Source organism: Balaenoptera acutorostrata, chromosome 1, assembly GCF_949987535.1.
Source record: "Balaenoptera acutorostrata chromosome 1, mBalAcu1.1, whole genome shotgun sequence".
Classification (NCBI taxonomy): domain Eukaryota; kingdom Metazoa; phylum Chordata; class Mammalia; order Artiodactyla; family Balaenopteridae; genus Balaenoptera; species Balaenoptera acutorostrata.
Window position 1 is genome coordinate 48,409,023 of NC_080064.1, and position 22,245 is coordinate 48,431,267.

A 22,245-nucleotide genomic window follows, 5' to 3' on the forward strand; every position below is an offset into this window, starting at 1 on the left:
CATATCTCTTTTGGTCTCATGCCTCTTATCACTTTCCATGCCCTACTACTATTACTCAAATAGATGCCTCGTCTTCCCCAATAGTCTGTGAACTCCTTGGCAGCAGGTAGAAAAATAATATGTACCTCTGTAGAGCCCACAGGCTCAAGCATGATGCTTTACTCCTAGTAAGTACTCAATAAGTATTTGCCAAATGAATATTGAATGAAACAAATAAATGGGTTTCTGGGGTAATGACCTAGAGGGGATGCTCTTTTTTTTTTTTTTCTGTTTGGCTGCGCCAGGTATTAGTTGTGGCATGTGGTATGAAGGATCTTTTTAGTTGCGGCATGTGGGATCTAGTTCCTTGACCAGGGATTGAACCTGGGCCGCCTGCATTGGGAGCATGGAGCCTTAGCCAGTGGACCACCAGGGAAGTCCCAGGATGCTCTTTCAAAAGACTTTCTTAGAGACTTACAAATCAAGTTCATGCCAGTGATGCATCTAAAATGCAGTTCTGATTATGTCACTCCCTGTTAAAACCCTTCAGTGGTTCCCCATTACCCTGATGATAAATCATACCTTCCTCAGCCATACATATAAGAACCTCTGATATTTTCCTGCCTCTATCACCAGCTTCGTTTCCCAATTCCTGCCTCTAACTCACCCCTCCAGCAATCTCAACTTGCCCCAGTGCGTTTGTTCATGCTGTTCCCTCTGCCTGGAATGCCTTTCCCATACCTATTCACTTGGCTGAACGTATTCATCTTTTGAGATTTAGCCGAGTTATCAATCTCTCCCAGAAGCATCTTCCAGCTCTTAGGTTGGGCTAGGAGTACCTGATCCATATTTTGTAGCACCTTTGGCTTACCTCTACCTTCCCATTTGTTTAATTTTCTTAAAATCTTCTATATTTATGTCTGCTTACTCACATCCCATTCACACTGTGAGGTCCTCAGGGTCATGGACCAGACTATATTCTTTTCTACTTGTGCTTCTGTCACTATGCCTGGGCACACTGAACTTAGATGGACAGTATATGTTCTTCTGAATTGAACTGAGCTGATTAGAAAGCATCTGAATGTATTTATAGATGGAGGAAACTGAGGGAAAGTTAGGAATAATTCCAAATAAAAGAATATGAAAGGTGCATTGAATCCTTATTATGTTATTAGGCTTCTAGGCACCGTGCACACAACATGTATTTCCTCTCAATTACTTTAATCCTTATAATGGGCTTCTGAGCTGTACCCCTGAAGGTGAGGACAAAACCAAGGATCAAAGTTTTTTGTACCTTGCTCAGGTCACATAGTTAATGAGTGCCTAGCCAAGGGCGGAACCCAGTCCTGACATTAAAGCCTGTGATGTTTTATTATTATTATTTTTAATTTTATTGAAGTATAGTTGATTTACAATGTTGTATTAATTTCTGCTGTACAGCAAAGTGATTCAGTTATACATATATACATATTCTTTTTCATATTCTTTTCCATTATGGTTTATCACAGGATATTGAATATAGTTCCTTGTGCTATACAGTAGGACCTTGTTTATCCATCCTATATATATACTAGTTTGCATCTGCTAACCCCAGACTCCTACCCCATCCCTCCCCCCATCCTGGCCTTGGCAACCACAAGTCTATTCTCTATGTCTGTCAGTTTCTGTTTCATAGATATGTTCATTTGTGTCATATTTTAGATCCCACATATAAGCAATATCATATAATATTTGTGTTTATCTGTCTGACCTATTTCACTAAGTATGATAATCTCTGGGTCCGTCCATGTTGCTGCAAATGTCATTATTTCATTCTTTTTTATGGCTGAGTAACATTCCATTGTATATATATACTATATCTTATTTATCCATTCATCTGTCAATAGACATTTAAGTTGTGTCCATGTCTTGGCTATTGTAAATAGTTAAAGCCTGTGATGTTTTAAAATGAACTCTATGCTATAGCATGCCTTTTCTCTGTGACAGGCTTTCATTTGTCTTTCCCCAAATTCATTCAGCAATTGTGCATTGCGTTCCTACTATGGGTAACATAAATGATTGAAACACACACAGGCCTTGCCCTCATGGTGCTCACAGTCTTATGGAAAAGACGAACAAGTAAACAGATGATAACAGCACCCAGTGGTCACCGGGACCAGGCAGCACCAGGGCTAGCAGAGGGAAAACCTAACCAGGTTTGGGGAGTGCAAAGTCCTTCCTGGAGAAAACCAGATGTGAAGAACAAACAGGAGCTTGACCGTCAGAAGGGTGGGGGACATGCTAGGTAGAGGAGACATTTTTAAGACCTGAGACATTTATAAGACCTAAGTCTGGTATGTGTGGGTTTCCAAAGTGGAGAGTGTGGCTGAAATGTGAGATGGGGAGCGGTAAGAAATTGGGCCAAGCCTTCAACCTGAAAGGCCCTGCAAGCCATTAAAAACAAACTTCTCAACACATGTTTACATGTTTGCATTTTTATGGTTCTAAATACCTTCACAGGCTATACAGGGAAATGGTAAATTAGAAATCAATATTTTGCAACTTACCCTCATTCAAGTCATGGCAATATAGAAACCCTCAAGATGAGGAAAATGGAGAGAGCTATTCATTTCAAACAAATGAGGTTTATGATGCCTTTTAGGAAATCAGAAAAAAACAAAAACAAAAAACAAAAAAAACAACCTAAACCAAAACAGAAAAACCACAATGGTCTAGAGATTGCTTTAAGATACCAAAATGTTGCTTTTTAAGGGCATTTTGTGGTGGGGTGAAGGTCTCAGAGGAAATATTGGGCCATACATCCTCAGATGCCTAATTCAAACTGAAGGTCCCAGCAGAGGCGCTCAAGCATGACTGAGTTAATAGTCTGGGGATAAGGGCCTGAAGTCAGAATTTATGATCTCTGCCGGCAGGCCAGTCCTTAAACTACCCCATTACTGGCTTCCTCATTACGTTCTACATGCTTGTTTGGCATTGAAACTTGGGGCAAGAACAGGGAAATTTCCCTAGACTGGCTGCCAGCAAGTTGGAAAAATCGACCACAGAGTGTCCTTATTTGAAAATGCTTCCTGCTCTCCGTACCGCTCTCTTGTGCCCCAGACAGAACAGTCATTCAGTGTCCATTGGGTTTGTGACAGTTTTATTTAAAGCGCAATTTACTGAACACTGAAAAGAGAAGGGCTGAATAACTTCTTTGAGCCACTTTATTGCTTTGACCCTACAGCGTGTGATATAAACTCCTTAGCCAATGAGGCCATTTTAATTTCTTAGGTTTGCTTTTCAAATTAGAGTCCCAGCTGCATGAAGAAACAGTAAAAGAAATCAAAGACATCATTCTAAATGCAACAGGGAACAGATTTTACAGGTGTTTGATGTTTTTGTTTTGTTTTTGTTTTCTAAAGAAGAGAAAGCAGCTCCTATCTCCTTTTCTGTCTATTCAGTATCTTCTCTCTCCAATAATAGCCATAGAAGTCACCTTGAAGATTTGCAGTGCCAATAATCCCCATGGGTATCACCATCCCCTCCACCACCTCTACCACCATGGCCCCACCACCATACCACACACTAAGCTGTGTGGACGCCCGCAACAGGTGCTTTCCAGATATAACCTCCTACCAACCAGGCTGGGCAGGTGTTATTATCCCCATTTTAAAGATAAGAAAACTGAGGTTTGGAGAGAGACAACAGTTCAGCTTAGAGATTAAAAACCATGTTGTGATCGCTAATTATTAGAGAGATGCAAATCAAAACCACAGTGAGGTATCACCTCACACCAGTCAGAATGGCCATCATCAAAAAGTCTACAAATAAATGCTGGAGAGTGTGTGAAGAAAAGGGAACCCTCGTACACTGTTGGTGGGAAAGTAAATTGGTGCAGCCACTATGGAGAACAGTATGGAGTTTCCTTAAGAAACTAAAAATAGAGTTGCCATATGATCCTGCAGTCCCACTCCTGGGCATATATCCGGAATAGATGAAAACTCTAATTTGAAAAGATACATGCACCTCAGTGTTCATAGCAGCACTGTTTATAATGGTCAAGACATAGAAACTACCCAAGTGTCCATCAACATACAATTGGCTTAAGAAGATGTGGTACATATATACAATGGAATATTACTCAGCCACAAAAAAGAATGAGATATTGCCATTTGCAGCAACATGGATGGACCTAGAGATTATCACACTAAGTGAAGTAAGTCAGACAGAGAACAACAAATAGTATATCACTTATATGTGGAATCTAAAAAAAAATACAAATGAATCCATATTCAAAACATAAACAGGGCTTCCCTGGTGGCGCAGTGGTTGAGAATCTGCCTGCCAATGCAGGGGACACGGGTTCGAGCCCTGGTCTGGGAAGATCCCACATGCCGCGGAGCAACTGGGCCCGTGAGCCACAACTACTGAGCCTGCGCGTCTGGAGCCTGTGCTCCGCAACAGGAGAGGCCGCGATAGTGAGAGGCCCGTGCACCGCGATGAAGAGTGGCCCCCTCTTGCCACAACTAGAGAAAGCCCTCACACAGAAACGAAGACCCCACACAGCCAAAAATAAAATTAATTAATTAATTAATTAAAATATTTATTAAAAAAAAATAATAAACAAACTCACAGACATAGAAATACACTTATGATTACCAAAGGGGAGAGAGAGGAGTGAGGGATAAATTAGGAGTATGGGATTAATAGATACAAACTACTATACTTAAAATATACAAGCAACAAGGATTTACTGTATAGCACAGGGAATTATACCCAACATCTTATAATAACCTATCATGGAATACAGTTTGCATAAAAAAAAGAATCACTAAGCTGTATACCTGAAACTAACATAATATTGTAAATCAACTATACTTCAATTTAAAAAAGCCATGTTGTGGACTTCGTGTGTTTAGATCCTGCCCTTTCACTCTCAGCAAGGTGATGTCCAACTTTACCTTTATCACCTCAGTTCTCATGAGTAAAACGGAAACAATAATAGTGTTTACTCTACTGTTGCCTATTAATTTAGACAATCCTTGTTAAGTGTTTAGCATGGGGCCTGGTGCATAGCATGTTTTCTATAAATTCTAGCTATTATTATTATTGTTATTATTATTACTGGTGTTGTCGAAGTTTGCATCATTATTAAGAGGTAAATTTGAATTTAAAAATCACGTCTGATTCCAAAACTCAAGCTCTTTCATTCTACTGCATTGGGTTAGACCCTTTTCTTACACTGTATTGTTTACTCAACGCTGCCATGGAGAAGTGGTTAACTTCCTTTTACAGATGAAGAGACTAAACTGGAGGGACCAAGTTACTTGCCTAAGATCAAAGAGCTAAGAAATGGCCAACCCTAGACCTTGGGACCTCCATCCCCAGCTCTTTCTAAGACACTACTGCAGCCTTAATTTTTGTCTGAAAACAGTCAAGAAATGCAACTGAAGAGTGTCTGCCAGGCCCTTTATCTGGGACAAGATTACTTCATCCAAAACTGATGCTCAGCAATCTTTGTACTTTCTGAATACGTATCCTGCTAATCCACTCACTGAACCTCGGGATCTTTACTCAAAGAAGTAGTGAAGTCAAAGCCTCTTGTGAGAGGTTTGCAGCAGCAATTTTACTTACGCACTGATCCCTGACACAGGCTCCCGGCACCAGCTCTCAATTTCCTTCCCCTTGGGAGGGTGCCAGCTGTGTGGGACCAGGGACAAACTCTGCAACCCAGCCGTTTCCTAGGAAAGAGGCAACCTTGGCCCCTTGGAAGAAACCATGAACTGATGGATTTATGGAGAAACGGCTACTACTGTAGTAGAAAAGCATTGACTAGAGGAGGCCTGGGTTCCTCTTTTGGCTCTTCTCCCTAGATGTGTGTTTTGAGGGAGGCCCTTTATACCTCTTCCCCATCTGTGAAATAGACATGCTGATTTACAGCATGAGAGTTAACTAATGCCTCTTTCATGACTAAGAGGCTGAATAACACTAATCTCTGTTGAGCATTCCTTCCTGCCTTCTTCATTCGTTAGCTTATTCAATCAACAAACATGAATCCCCTGGAGCAGATGTGAACCCAAGTTTCCAAGCCGCACATCCCCAGGGGCACTTGTCACATTGTGATCACACAGACCATTCACACAGACTACCCTGTAGACAGTGTCCTCTGGAGACCTGCAACTCATTGGCTCCCCTGCAGATACAAGTGGTGATCGTGGTGAACAAATGTTCTCTGTCCTCGTGGGACTAATTATAAGCAAATGGATTGTGTTAAAGGTCAAGAGAGATAATTCATTCAGTCGTTCATTAACTAGTCAAATGCCTATTATGGAGTAGGTTGTGTTCTAGGCATGTGAAAAGGCACGATAAATCATAATACAGGATATTATCAACAGCTTGTTTTCCTCTCATTTCCCCCTCTAAATTCTTTTTGTTCTTGAAGCTTCCAGACTTATCTTCTCTAGGGCATCCATTGCACTGGATATATTTCTCACTTTCTTATTCACCCTTGGTTTTCCTAACATAGTGCCTGGAGCAGAGAAGACAGTAAATATTTAGTGAAGGAATGAATGCCCCCATACTTTCACACACACTTCACCCTCTGTCTAGAATGTTCTTCTCCTTTTTTCTTGTCTGAAATGTGTGCACTGCTTGACTCGGCTCAGTTGTAACTCCCTGAGGAAGCCATCCATCAAGTATGCAGTGAGAGGTACTGACTCCTCTCTGCTCCCGGAAACCCTGTGCTTCTCTCAGTTGCAGTGTTGATTACATAGTTATTGTCTTTTACATTTCCCCTTCCTTCCTAGACTAAGAGCTACTGTAAGTACAGCAATAGGATTAAGCATGTGGGCTTTGTTTGGAGTTGAAAGTCTTAGGTTAAAACCCTATTGATACAGCCACTAAGGAGAACAGTATGGAGGTTCCTTAAAAAACTACAGATAGAACTACCATACGACCCAGCAATCCCACTACTGGGCATATACCCTGAGAAAACCACAATTCAAAAAGAGTCATGTACCAAAATGTTCATTGCAGCTCTATTTACAATAGCCAGAACATGGAAGCAACCTAAGTGTCCATCAACAGATGAATGGATGAAGAAGATGTGGCACATATATACAATGGAATATTACTCAGCCATAAAACGAAACGAAATGGAGTTATCTGTAGTGAGGTGGATGGACCTAGAGTCTGTCATACAGAGCGAAGTAAGTCAGAAAGAGAAAAACAAATACCGTATGCTAACACATATATATGGAATCTAAGAAAGAAAAACAAAGGTCATGAAGAACCTAGGGGTAAGACGGGAATAAAGACACAGACCTACTAGAGAATGGACTTGAGGATATAGGGAGCGGGAAGGGTAAGCTGTGACAAAGTGAGAGAGTGGCATGGACATATATACACTACCAAACGTAAAACAGATAGCTAGTGGGAAGCAGCCGCATAGCACAGGGAGATCAGCTCTGTGCTTTGTGACCACCTAGAGGGGTGGGATAGGGAGGGTGGGAGGGAGGGATATGCAAGAGGGAAGGGATATGGGAACATATGTATATGTATAACTGATTCACTTTGTTATAAAGCAGAAACTAACACACCATTGTAAAGCAATTATACTCCAATAAAGATGTTAAAAAAAAAACACAAAACCCTATCTGTATGAATTCTGGCTCTGTCACCTTGAAAAAACTATTTCTGTTCTCTGTTCCCTATTTCCAGATTAGTAAATTGGAGATTCAACTATTCACATCATAGAACTGCCATGGACATCAACACTGGCCCAGTGCCTGGCACAAAGGAGGCCTCCAGTAATGACATTTTGATGAGAAGAGCTGTAATATGGATAAAAAGAATGATGATTATGAACAGGAGGAGGAGGAAGACGATGATGTTGATGATCATGATTATTGTGGTGATTTTGACAATGATGAAATGATTGTCCGTGTCAAAGAGCACATGCTTAGGCAATATGTACAGAATTAATTGGCCTGATGATTTCAGATGGAAAAATTGTATCCATTCTAATTGGTGGCATTTTGGTTTCCAATAACAGAAATGCTTCCATTTCGACCCCCCTCTTCTTCTGCATTCACTGACCTGAAGTATCCATGGATTTTACCCCTTGGTTCTACTCATTTTGTGAAACTTCTGTATCCTTCTCCATTCCCCACCTGTGCCCCAACCCAGCCAACAAAGCTAGTTCAGAATAATGGACGGCAACACGGGACCCACCTTTCAGACATTCAGTTTGGCTTTACTTAGGCTCAATCTACATTTGCACTCCCTCCTGAAGGCTTCTCTTGTTTACTGGAAGCTAAATCTAGAAATACCAAAGGGGCCCCAAGCAAGAAAAGAAAATGACAAGGCAACTAGACGGAGATGGCCTTGTACTGATCTCATGGGTGCTGGGTCAGACTTTGTCACTTAGCTCAGAGATACTAGCTTGAGGTAAACAGGCAAAATAATTGAAGGGCAAAATGAGGAGACTGTATGGCTTAGTGGTACATTAACTGAGATTTTTCTTTGTGTTAAGTGACCAGAGGAAATAATAAGGCTTTAATAACAGATGATGCTGGCAAACAAAAAATAACCATTGGCAATTGCCTAACTTCGAGAGAAGAAATGTGAGAATTAGGAGAGAAGTGATCTAACTGATTTTTAAGGTGTATCTCCTTGGGTCCTTGTGAAGAATGTGTAAGCTTTTGACTCATTGAGGCCAAATTGAATATAGAAATAATATTGGAATCAGCCCGGGGGTGAATATCTATGTCACTGTGTGATCTTTGAGAAGTCATTTAGTTTCTCAGAGCCTCAATTTGCTCATCTATAGAATAGGATACCTTGCTTTTGAAAGTTCGTGGTAAGGATTAGAAATCCCCGAGTCTAACTTGAGGCTGATCACACAGTAAACAGTTAATGAATTTATGTTGACTAAAGGAACATGCATACAAGAACTTTATTAACCACAACCTTATTCAACCATATAGAAATTATTTCTCACAGCACTTACCATGGCTTGAGGAAGTTAGCTAAAACACATACTGACCAATTGAAGATATAAAATCTCATTCTTTTTTTGTAATACTTAAAATGTAAATAATTGTATTTGTCCTGTCTACCTCACAAAGTCCTTATAAATATCAAATGCAATGAATTATGAGGACACTTTGAATAAAATAAAAAATATACGGAATGCAACACAGATTTAAGACATTATCTTTAAACATGTATAAATGCCATAGATCTGACACAAAAGGATTTTCCAGATAGAAAGAGCAGTTAACCCTTGGAATTGGCTTACCAAAGGGGAGAAGCAATTAGCTTGGTATTTCAGTGTTCAACAAGGCAGCTACCACGTGGTAGATACTCAAAAATACATACTAAATTAATGAATAGATGAATAAACCTCATGGAGGGGTGGGGTAAAAAGAGGGAGAATGGCTTAAAGCAGGACTCAATATAATGATTCTATGAAGCTCTATCTGAAACTTTGAAACTGAGCAGTTCCCTAACCACATACCCGCTGGCTCATAAGCAACTTGAGGAAGGGGAAAAGGACTTAGGTAATTCAGAATCTGTTCTATCCTTGCTGTCGGCCCACACACACACTCTTCACCCTAGTACTTGTCCATTGCTGTGTAGAGGATGCAGTCCTCAGCAGAGGCACACAAGTGCCCAAGTTTTCCTTATGCCACTGTCCCTTTGTACCCAAACACGCCATGCCATTTTCTGCCTCAGTTCCTGCGTATATGCTATTCCCTATGCCTGGAATGCCTTTCCCTTTCCCATCCCCCATTGCTTGGTGAGTGCTTTTCATCTTTTAAAACCCAAATCAGAAATTACCTCCCTTGGGAAAGGCTTTTCTACCTTACCCAGGTCTAGTTAAAAGATTCTCTCTCTCTGCTCCCTCAGTTACTTGAACATAGTGTCATTGTTCACATTGTTATAATTGTCACACTGTATTATAATTGTTATTTATATACATCTTCCCTATTAAACTCTGAGCAATTTGAGGAAGGTATAAATTGTGTTTGATTTTGTGGTCCCTCAGCACCTTGTCTGTTAAATGAAAGATCTCTGGGACAGATTTGCGTTCAACTCCTGGATCAACTTAACAGTTGTGTGGCTTTGGGGTCTAGTTACTTAAACTCACTGAGGCTTATTCTCCCCACCTGAAAACAGGAGCAGTAATGTTACTCTTCCTTGCCAGATCCCTGTGCAGATTGAATTATATTATTCAAAGGAAGAGCTAGACACAGTGCTTAGACTCCAAAACGCTATCTGTTGTCATTATTGTTGTTATTTAATCATTTAAACCATCAGGAGAGAGAACCGTGAACAAGAAGTAGGCACTGCCTCTTCCTAATGGAATTTACAATCTAGAGTGGGAGAAATTAAATGGATATTTACACTTAAAAAAAAAAGCTGTGACCCATGCTCTGAAAAAAAAAAAAAAAACACAACAACTTTGGGGTGAATATGGTCAGGATAGGCTAGGACTGTGGTAGGCTGAATAATGTCCCCTCCCAAAGATATCCATGCCCTAATCCTCAGAACCTGTGAATATGTCATCTTACATGGTAAAAGAGGACTTAGAAATGTGATTGAGTTAAAGATCTTGAGATGGGGAAATTATCCTGGATTATCCAGGTGGGCTTAATATAATTATAAGGGCCTTTATAAGAGGAAGGGAGGAAAGTCATAGAAGATATGAAGACGGAAGCAGAGGTCATAGAGAAGATACTCTGCTGCCGGTTTGAAGCGAAAGTGCCCATAGACCATGTGGGTAGTTTCTAGGCTGAAAAAGGCAAGGAAATAGACTCTTCCCGAGAGCCTCCAGAAGAAATGCAGCCCCGCAGACCCACTTTAAACCTATGACCTCCAGAACCGTAAGAGAATGAATTTGTGGTACTTTAAGCCACCAAGTTTGTGGTAATTTGTTACAGCAGCAACAGGAAACTACTATACATGCTCTGAAATAAAACTTAGGGGCATACAGTGGTTAGGATAGGAGAGGTTTTATTGTAACCAAGCAACTGCTCAATCTCAGTGGCTTAACCTAAAGGTCAGGCTCGCTCGCTCGCTCTCGCTCTCTTTCTCTCTCTCTCTCACACACACACACACACACACACACACATACACATACACACACACACACACACACACACACACACACACACACACTACATGTCCGATATGAGTTGGAAATGACTCTGCTCCTCAACCTCACTGAGGGACCTACCATCTAGTGATGTCACCCTCTCAACACATGGCTTGAAAGTCATGGAGCTAGAATTTGAACCAAATGTTTGACTTGAAGCTATTAGATGCTCAGTATTGACTACGATCCTACATTTGGAGATCATTAGCCAGAGAAGCAAAAAGAAACGTGGAGACGTTAATGTGTAAGTTGTTGTTTCATATTCTACTTGGTAAAACAGTGGGTTTACCAATGAATAAAATAACCATCACTAATCCTCTTAACCTCCCCACGAACCAGAAATTTTCCCTTGATGTTAGGTATAAAATCTTTGAATGTCAGCACTCAAAGTGGTAACTGAAGATTCTGATTCAACCTATTGTGTTATAGATGAAGATTCTGAAGACTTGCCCAAAGTCACATAGATTTCCTGCCAAGGCCAAGACTGTTTCTCAAAACAACACTTTTCTTAACATTTTGGGTGGGAGAATTGAAGCAGAGAAAGACATTCCATGTAAATCTTTGCACCATTTTAATAAGATAGATTCAGATATTATTCCAACATTTCAGGTTTTAAACACTGAGGTCCATGGAGTTAATGTCCCAAGGGGTACAGCTTAACCTTCAGCCTCTGGAACCCTGCCCAGGCTCCTAACCTGCACCACGCTGCCTCATCTGGGTGGACGCAGCCCTCTCTCCATCAGTGCTGGTAGCATGGAAAGGCAATAATGGGATTCCTTCTCATCCCTTACCGCCCCCAGGTCCACACTGCACTCCTGGGTTGGAGGAGAAAACAGGAAACATCCCGACAGTAAGTCTGAAAGTTGAATATTCTCTCCTAAATCAGTCTTGTGAAGCTAAAAGTCAATAGAAATCTCTCTTCAGCACTAGTAAAGATATGGGAGATTTATAGCCCGTGAGGCAAAGATGAATGCCTTCGCCTGTTGAAGGAGTTAATTGGAAAGTACTCAAAACAGTTACAGATATATTTGGAAACGACTTTTCAGATGAAGGGCGTTTACCAGGTTCTGTTTTTCTGCTGGGAGATTTCTTACTGTTTTTCATTGTGAATGCATGCTATGAAGAGATGTCTTCTGAAAGAGAGGCTTGAGGAACGGTAAGAATGTTTTGACTACGCCATTTTCCCTGGGGGTAGTATATGGTCAAAACTGCTTTTGTTTTTCCAAGCAGAGACTGAGGCTATTTGTGTCCTAGGGTTTCATGGCATTGGTGTGCTCGGATACCTCCTCTTTTTCAGCTAGCTCTGTACCTTTGACAGCCTGATACCACTATCCTAGAGTTTCTGGGAGAGAGGAACTCTTACAGAACATGTTCTTTAAAACTGCAGCTTCTGGGTTTGAATCCCAGTGCCACCACCAACTGGCTGTGTGACCTTCAGCAAACTGTTCAACCTCTCTGGGTCTCTCAAAGGGAGTGCCTACCTCCCTAATGACAGTACCTATCTTAGAGTGGCTGTGAGTTAATACATATCTAGCACTCAGAGTCATGACTGATGTACAGATGTGCTCACTGTTAGCTGCTATTGTTAATAATGACAATAGCAAAACCATGTAACCCCAAAGAACTTTTGTTTCCTCATCTGTAAAATGGGGATAATATTTCTCTCAGGTGATTGGTGACCTTGAATGAAATAATGCACTTAGTGCAGGGATTGGCACAGAGTGGGTCCTCCATCAATATTATCTTCCTTCCTTCCTGCAATATAGTTCAACACAGTAGTCACTAAGCAAGGCACATGGGTGGGCGCTAAGGGGAATTAAGAGCACAGAGCTGGTTAGAGCACACTTACTGTTAATTCATTTGTTTCTGAGAATTACAGAGCCAGGCATTAGGGTCCCTTGTCCATGACATGTAGATCAGAATGAGGCAGAAACATCTTAAATTCTTCCTAAGGTCTTACCACCCAGCTTAAAAGGACTAGCAGGTTAGACTAAGAGTGCATGGATATATTTGATGCTAGCTGCTTTTTTTCGAGATGTCACCTCATTCCTTTAATCCTTGTTAGTAAGTGAGGAAACTGAGGCCTCCCTGAGGTGAAACATTTGTCTCAGCGCACTCAGGCAGGAGCAGCAGAGACTAAATTCAGAAAGCGGTCCTCCGACTCCCAATTCAGTGTCCTTTCCTGGGTACCACAGCTTGGGGAAAAGCTCCAGAGCATGTACTCAGAAACAGCGCTGGGTGAAAAACAAAACACAGGAGACTTTGGGGTGATGTTTTTAAGGGCGTGGAAGGTGGCACTTCTGTCCTGATCCTTTAAACGTTTAAATGACAACGCTGCTTTGTTTTTGTATGTCAGCTTCAAATTGTTAAACACCTTTCCCAAGTGTGATTTCCTTTTTCTTACCGGAGATCATACACTGATCTTTGAGATGAGCTCTTGGCTGGCTCACAGAAAGTGGAGAGTGCAGGGCTCGGAAAGTGCTTTGAATTCTACTGTCTTCTCTGCTCAAATTTTGGTTGGGGAATTGTAATGATATCAACAATTCTGAATATTTGTATGGAATTTTATTATTTACAACAGTACCTTCACATACATTATCCTGTGTAATCCTCGCGGACAAACTATCAAATAGGTATCATTAGACACACAGATAAGAACACTGAGTCTCAGAGAAGTTAAGTGGTTCGTTCAAGGCCACATAACAAGTGGTTGGGATGGCAGACCTAGACTCAGATTCAGGCGTTCTGTTTGAAACATTTCTAAACACCTCTGTCCAATAAACCACTAACTGTGATCATTCTAAAACGGAACCAAACCAGGGATCAAGAATAGGGACCCTGAGTCAAATATGTCTGAGTTTGAGTCCTGATTCTGCCTTATCCGTAAAATGGGTAAGATGAAAACAGTAATAGAGTGACGGGTAAGGAGTAAAACTTGAACTTTTTCCAGTATTATGATTCAAAACTGTTCATTATTGCTGAAGCATGTTATCTGTAACTTGCCTGTATTCAGTATGTCCTAACAAAATATTAGTATTAATTTAAAAAAATCACCCCAAGAGCTTGCTATTTTAGAGTTTCACAGACGAGGAAAACCAAACCCAAGAGCCAGTGATCAGAAAGGAACACTGACCACTGGCCCTGAGAGCATGTCACTCTATTTCCAAAGCGGGGTACTAAGAAATACTTCTCAGATTTCTTCTCTGAGGAGCTAAGCACAGCTGTCTTTTTTTGAGAAGTCAGAACAACAACATGGTACAAAATCCTTCCCAGGTTGATGGAGGAAGGGCACTGCATTGGGTATTCACATAAATTTTCTTAATTTCCTGGTCAGGTCCATGTAAGAGTTTGCTAGGCCTGCCATAAAAAAGGTACCCCAGACTGTGCGACTCAAACAACAGTTCTGGAGGTTGGAAGTCCAAAATCAAGGTGTCAGCAGGGTTGGTTCCTTCTGAGGGCTGTGAGGGAAGGATCTGTTCCAGGCCTTTCTCCCTGGCCTGTAGATGGCCGTCTTCATGTTCACAAGATGTTCTCCTTTTATCTTCATGTTGTCCTCCCTCTGTGTGTATCTCCATATCCACATCCCTCCTTTTTATGAGGATACCAGTCATATTGGATTAGACCTGCCCTAATGACCTCACTTTAACTTCGTGACCTCTGTAAAGACCCTATTTCCAAATAAGGTCACCTTCTGAGGCAGTCGGGGGTTAAGACCTCAACATATGGATTTGCAGGGAGGGGACACAGTTCAACCCATAATGGTCCATTTATTATGACTGTACCGTATTGCTATTTTAGTTTTTAGAATTACCTGCCCTTTGAGCTCATTGAGCTGTCCTAAGCTCTTTATATAAAACTCAGTTGACTGCTGAGCGGTAGCTATTATGATCCCATTTACAAATGAGAACTGGGCACAGGGAGATTAGGTAACTTGCTCAAAGCTGAACAGCTAGTAAATGGTGGAGCCAGAAACTGAAACCAGATGGGCTGCCCCAGAGTCTGTGCTTTTAAGTGCCAGGCTGTGCTGCCTCTGGGATCTCACAGTCCAGACCTGGGGCTGTTCAAAGGGCTGGGTCTTGCAAGGTGGAGAAAGACCAATTGTGAGCCAGAGGCTAGGGAAGGCTTCTCAGGGAGGTGATACCTGAGCTGAGTATTAATGAAATGACAATCAGGATTCTGGAGAGAGGAGCGTGCATGGGGTAGAACAGGCTGGAGCACAAGGGGTGCAGGGCCAGGAGGCTGGCGTGGGAGCACCTTGGCCTCGTCAGCCAGGTGAAGGGGCTTGGGCTCTACCTGCACAGGCAACAGGGGACAACTGAAGGGGATTCAGCAGGGGCATGACATGATCAGATTAGCCTATTAGAACCACCTCTCCAGTGGAGAAATGTAGGTGCATAGTTTGGGGAAGGGAAAGCTTGACTCAATGTCAAGGTAACACTGGGTAAATCTGGGGTGCAAGCTGCTGGTTAAGACCGGACATCAGCCCTGCAGCTGTGCAGGCCACTTAATGTTTCACGGTCAAGGACAAAGCAACACAGTTCAAGAGGCCCCTGCAGCATATTTTCTCTGCAAAGACAGTGGTGAGGTGGCCAGTCTTTAGGAATCGTGAATAATTGGGTGATCTTTCCTTGTCCCCTTCTCAGATATTCTCTTGGAACTCCCAAGAAGCCTCACCCCGACGATCTGATCTGAATCCCCAGTGAACTCCACTCTCCCAATAACAAGCTCGTTGACAACAGACCATTTTTACGGCTACATCCTTCTCAGCGGGCCCATCCCCTTTTTCAGATGTTACCCTGTCTCATGACCTATTTATTAAAGATCAGAGAAAGACAAATATCATATGATATCACTTATATGTGGAATCTTAAAAAAGGGTACAAATGAACTTATCTACAAAACAGAAATAGAGTTATAGATGTAGAAAACAAACTTATGATTACCAGGGGATAAGGCATGGGGAGGGATAAATTGGGAGACTGGGACTGACATACACGCACGACTATATATAAAATAGATAACTAATAAGGACCTACTGTATAGCACAGGGAACTCTACTCAATACTCTGTAATGGCCTATATGGGAAAAGAATCTTAAAAAAAGTGGATATATGTATATGTATAACTGAATCACTTTGCTGTACAGCAGAAACTAACACAACATTATAAATCGACTATACTTCAATAAGTTTTTTTTAAAAATCAGAGTAGTCAGGAAAAAACCCTGAAATTGTTCTTGAGGGCTTGCTAAGTGGTCTCACAGGCATTTAGAACCCAGGTTCTAGACTAAATGCTGTCAAAAATAAGCCACATATGACCTTAAGAAAGTCCTGCAGTCCCAGGACATCAGAGCATGAGAAGACTGCAGGGGACGTTTAGTCCCATTTGGGAGGTGCAGTCCCTCAGTGGCTCCCTTGGCCTCCAGGATGAAGTACATCTGCATTCAGGGGCTTTCTGGTCCCTATTTACTTCTTGGGATTTGATTCTAGCTCCTTCCTTCCCGGATTCTCACCCCACCATGTTGCTCAGCTCTGCTCCTTTGTCCATGCTCTGCTTTCCTCCCCTCCTTTCCTCCTTCCCTGATGAAGTGCCACCTAGATCTCTGACGTGCAACTCAGATACCAACTCCTCCAATGCGCCCAGGATGGTTGCACTTTGGGTTAGGCCCCTATTCTCGGTGCTCCTGTTGAAACCTGAGCCTTTCTTCCTTATCCTACTTTTCATTGATACTGCAGTTGTCTGTTTTCTTGACACTCTCCCCTGCAAAACTGAACAACTAGAGGGCATCTATGATAGGCCCCCTCTCAGAAATTCTAAGCAAGGGCCTGATTCAGAGAAGATGTTTGGTGAATTTCTATCAAATAATGCAAGGGGAGAGTGTAGGCATCTGCTGCCCAGAGTTTACTCTCAGAATTAACAAGAACATTTAAGAGCATCCACTCTGTATGAGGCACAGTGGGCAAGTAGTTACAAAGTGTGGGTCCACTTTCCCCCGTGGGTCCCAAGTTTCCCATCTCTAAAATGGGAGTTGTTAGACTGGTTGGTCTTTGAGAAATCTCCCAAGTCCTACATTTTATTTTTCAATGGCTGGCTCAAATCACTTGACTATTAAGAGGCAGAAATGAACATAAATATGGATCTTTCAACTCCAACTCCAATGCTCATTCATCAAAAATTCAAGTACCATTTTCTAAGCTTACTAGCATTCCCAGCTCAAAAGTGCTGGGATTCTCTCTTGCCAAGACTCAGGGGCTACCCAGCTGAGGGAGTGCACTAGGGTAGAACTGCACTCTCAGATTTAGAAAAACAAAAGCTCATCAATCTCTCTTTGGGTAGCTAAACTACATAATAAACTATATTTTTATAGAAACCCCCTGGAGCCTTATGTCTATAGGGGTGAATGATATGTTTTTTTTATAACCAAAAAGAATGAAGGATACTTGTACCTACTGATGCAAAACAAACCACCTCAGAACTGAGTGGCCTGAAACAATAACCATTTTTCCATATCTCACAATTTTGTGGGATAGGAATTTGGGCAAGGCTCAGCTGGGTGACTCTTCTGTTCCACATCAACAGGGTGTTGATGAAATTGACCCAGTGGTATCTCACTGGTGGATGGGCTGGTCTGCAGAGCCCTGGTTCTTGTCTTGCAGGAATGCTGGAAGGCTAGGCTTAGGTGCTCAACCAGAGCACCTACCTGAGGTGTCGCCAAAGACCTCTTATGTGGAGGCTGAGGGCTACAAGAGTGAGGGTTCTCACAAACCAGATGGAAGCTGCATAGCCCTTTATGCCACAGCCTCTGAAGTCACATAATGTCACATGTGTTGCAGTCTATTGGCTAAAGCAGTCATGATTCTGCCCAGATTCAAGGGAAGGGAACACAAACTCCACTTCTTTATGGAGGAATGTCAGAGAATGTGTAGCCAAGTTTGAAAACCACCACGGTAACATATACTAAACACTACTATGCACCCAGTATTTGCTAAGCAATGAAAATCTACTCTCTTAATCATACTTACTGCCTGGGCCTCTACCTTGAGCTCTAAACCCAAATATCCAACTGCCTACTGAGCCCCTCAACCTACAACTTACTATGTCTAAAACTGACCCCTGATCTCCTTGCAAACCTGTTCTACCTTAAATTATCTCATTCAACCTCAACTCCATTCTTCCAGGGGCTCAGGCTTCACACCTTGGAGTCATTTTCTTTCACATTTTTTTGGTGCAATCCTTCAGTTAATCCTGTTGAATCTACCTTTAATATATATCCAGAATCTGACCATTTCTAGCCGCCTTTACTGCTAAGATTCTGGATTGAGCCACCGTGCTCTCTTGCTTGAATTAGGGCAAGAGCCTCCTAACTGGTCAGCCAACTTCTCATCCTGCTCTATCATCGAGTTTGTAAACAATAGCCAGGTGATCCTTTTAAAAAGTAAGTTGGATCATTCCCTTCTGCCACTCATGACACTCAGGTGCTCTCCGTCTCACTCAGAGGAAAACCTGGAATTCCTACAATGGCCTCCGGCACCCTACATGACCTGACCTCTACCTCTGACCACTCTCTCCTTTGATTTCTCTTCTCCAGCCATTTTACTGCCCCTTGAACACATCAGACAAGCTTCTGCCCCAGGGCCTTTGCATTCGCTGTTATCCCTCTGCAGAATACTCTTCCCTAAGAGATCCACAGGGCCATCTTCCTCACTTGCTTCAAAATTCTGCTCAAAGGCACCTTACGTTGATGCCTTTCTTGAAACTATCCCATTTAAAATAGCAGCCTCTCCTGCTTGGTGCCTCACCATCCTTAAACTCTTCCTTATGCTGTGGTTCTATGTTGAATTCACTGCCATTTGACCTAATATATATATATATATATATATATATATATATATATATATATATATATATATATATATACACTCTGTGTGTGTGTGTGTGTGTGTGTTTGTCTTCGCCACTAGAATATAAGTTGTATAAAGGCAGGCATTTTTGACTGGGTCACTGCAGCATCTGTAGCCCCTGAAACAGGCCTGACAACACAATGCAGGTGCTTAGTAATGCATATTGAATGGATATTTTATTGACTTAAGAAAAAAACCAAATCCTCCTTTTAAAATGAGAAGTAACCCATATTTCTCTTTTGATCTTTTTTTCCCTCTTTCTCTGAGCAGAAAAAGTTGCATAACCACATCAGCTTATCCCATAACTGCATTATCTTCTCCCATAAAAATGTTATGAGCTAACATGCCCTTTGGTACATTTTTCTCTTCAGTTGCCTAACATTCCACCTGTTTTCTTGTCATCCTTGCTAGTGATATCTCGCTTACAGCTGGCACTCAATATTTGTTATTGACAAATTGCAGCCTGTGCTACTTACTGTGTGATATTGAGCAACAGACAACATTCTGTTCTCCCCCTATAAGAGCTGGGGCAATTGGCATTGACCTCACTGCGTTGTCATGTAGGTAAACTGAAATAATGGATGCCAGTGCATATCCTGGCACACCAGAGAGAGCAAAATATAAGTCCGTTTCTTTTTCTCACAATCACACTAAATCTATTCAGCCTGCCATTTTTCCATCAAGGAGGAGCTTCTCAGAAGTTGCTAAACCGCAGGGTAGGGGGACAGAGAATTCAGAGGAGGGGAGACGGAAGCCATACCAGCGTGCCTTTGCTCTCTCTTTTCCAAAACTCAGCTAGTTAGACTGGAGGGTCTGCCACAGAGAGACACATGTCCGCTGCCCTGGGACAAAGGGGAGCTTCTCCTGATGGGTGACTGCTGAAGTGGGTCCTCTGTCCCAATGTACCTCTGGGAAGGAAGCCTCCTGATTCACAGGAGAAAACGACTTGACTCCAAATGTATAATAAAGAAGGTATGGAGGTGAAACGCATCCCTGCCCCGCCCCCTTGGAAAGAAACTGACTTATTGAAGGGGGGAAGGGAGGGGATGGAGAATTAGAGAAGGGAAAAGGAAACTATGGTCAGTCAGGCGGAGAAACTCCAACTAGGCAAACAGCACGTGGCCAGCCAAGGAGAAGAAAAGTCCACCTGCTCTGTGCTGGGCACGTCCCCACAGGTCATCTTTATTTTTTACAAGTAGCTCCAATCATCTCACAAACGATTTATTCTAGTAGTAATCCTATTCTACCAGCGAGGAACCAGACGCTTAGGAAGATGCACTTAACTGGCCCCAGGCCACACAGTTTATAAGACGCAGAGCCGGTAGGAAAGTCACAAGCCACCGAAGAGCCCCCGCGGCCCTGCCCTCTGACCAGGGAAGCCCACGAATCTCCGGAGGACCGGCACAGTCCCCAAGGGCAAGCAAACAAAGAGGCCAACACTCACTGACACCCAGGCTGGGGGCGGGGGAGGGGGGAGGAGGGGAGGTTGGAAGCCCAGCTCGCAGGGTTAGAGGTAGGGTCCCTCACGCCACCCCTCCTGAGCGCCTCTGTGCCCTCAGCCTCCAAGGTGGCGCAGGATGGGTACATGCCCCTCTTCCGTCCCCCCCACCCCACCCCCCCATCCCCCGCCAGGCCGGTGTGAGCTGGGCGGCACTGACACAACTAACACGTCCTGTTTATTCCTCTCCATGGGGAGGCGGGGCGCACAGGCAGTCTCTCCCCACGCTTTCTCCTAGGAGGAACTGGACCCGGCAAGAAAGGATCCACAGAAAGCCCACAGCTGAACCCGCACAACTTACCCCTTCCATGGCTTTCCACCGAGGCAGAGTCTGGGAGACAGAGTCTGGATCCCGGGGCCAAGAGTCCGTTTTGCTCCGCCCGCACCGGCCAGGAAGCAATCGCTTCCCCCGGCCGCCACGGACACACCTGAGCCCAGGCTCCCCACCTGCCCCACCTGGGCGGCAGCTCCTCCCTCTGCGGCGGCTGGAGCGCTCTTGCCCGCGGCGGGGGCGCGCGCCGGCCTCCGTCCGCCAAGTTTGCAGGGCCGGCGTCTGCCGGGGTCGAGAGGCAACTCTCCGACCAAAGATCTGCAGACTCTGGCCCTTCTCGGCAAGCGGCTCTCCCCACTGTTCTCCCCCAGGCTGGGCCGACAGTCACCCTGCAGGGAGTTCACACTGTGCCCGAGGCTCGGGGGAGCAGCCGGGGAACGGGGGGACGGCGGGTCTCCGGTTAGGGCAGCAGGCTCAGGCCCGACCATGTAATCTTCCTTAGTAACAGCCTCGGCCCACCCCGGCCGACCCTGCGGATGGCTACTCACCCTCACAGGAGGACAGGGAAGCCAAAGCCCAACGGGGGCAGGTAGTGCCCAAGCTCATAGAAGGATTTCAAGGAGGCCAGAAAGGGAGCTGCTATAATAGGGCATCTGTTTTGGGTCAGGCACTATCTAAGCATGATACATTATTCTACCCAAATCCTGCAATCGCCCTGGGAAGTGCTATAATCCCATTCAAAAGGGGGGGAATCTGAGGTGCAGAGAGACCCAGTAACCTGCCCCATAGGTAGTAAGTAGAAGGATCAGGGTTTCAACACGAGTCTGGCTGACTCTAAAGGGATTTTATTTTCCTAGGTTTGTGTGGGTTTGTGTGTGTGTGTGCACACTCTTTTTGTTTTTCTGACAGAGCTGGTGCTGGAAACCCAATTCCCAGTTCTTAAGAGCTCACAGCTGTCCTGGAGTTTGGGAGGCCAGCACAGCAGGCAGTCTGTGTGACTTTTCTTGCTTTGTTAGGGCCAAACTCATGAAGTGAAAAGCCTCTCCTGCCCTGTCCAGGGCAGAGGAGGGGGAGGGCAGGTGAGGAGAGCCCACCTGCCTGCCCGTTTCCTCTAACAGGTGGCTCCCATACCGCGCTGATCATCACAGCTGCCAGGGAATATGTTACAAATACAGGCTTCAAGGCCCCAGGGCAGACAGGAGCCCACTCTTCTGGTCTAGGGTCTGGGAATCTGGATTTCAATAAGCTTTTTTAGGTCAAGGTGTTTTTAATAATAAATGACTCACAGACCTATCTTTTACATCATGAGTCAGCACACACACTAAAATTAAAATTTCTCAAAACAATAATCACTCGTGCTGTGTGTGATCACAGTGATATTTTCTATTTTCGTCTAAGCCATGATGTGATATTTAATTAAAAAATCAATGGTCAACACACCCACTCCATTGATTTC

At 43.4% G+C, this 22,245-nt stretch overlaps 1 protein-coding gene across 2 annotated transcripts in view; it reads right to left on the reverse strand.

The window, feature by feature from the left end:
* Positions 1-20,935, reverse strand: part of FYB2 (FYN binding protein 2) — a 133,434-nt gene extending 112,499 nt beyond the window's left edge. For both annotated transcript variants that reach the window (XM_057542787.1, XM_057542785.1), the window contains exon 1: positions 20,820-20,935. In XM_057542787.1, the coding sequence (XP_057398770.1) occupies positions 20,820-20,828 (9 nt within the window). In that variant the 5' untranslated portion in view covers positions 20,829-20,935. The remainder of the gene's footprint in view (positions 1-20,819) is intronic.
* Between the last annotated feature and the right edge of the window lie 1,310 nt (positions 20,936-22,245).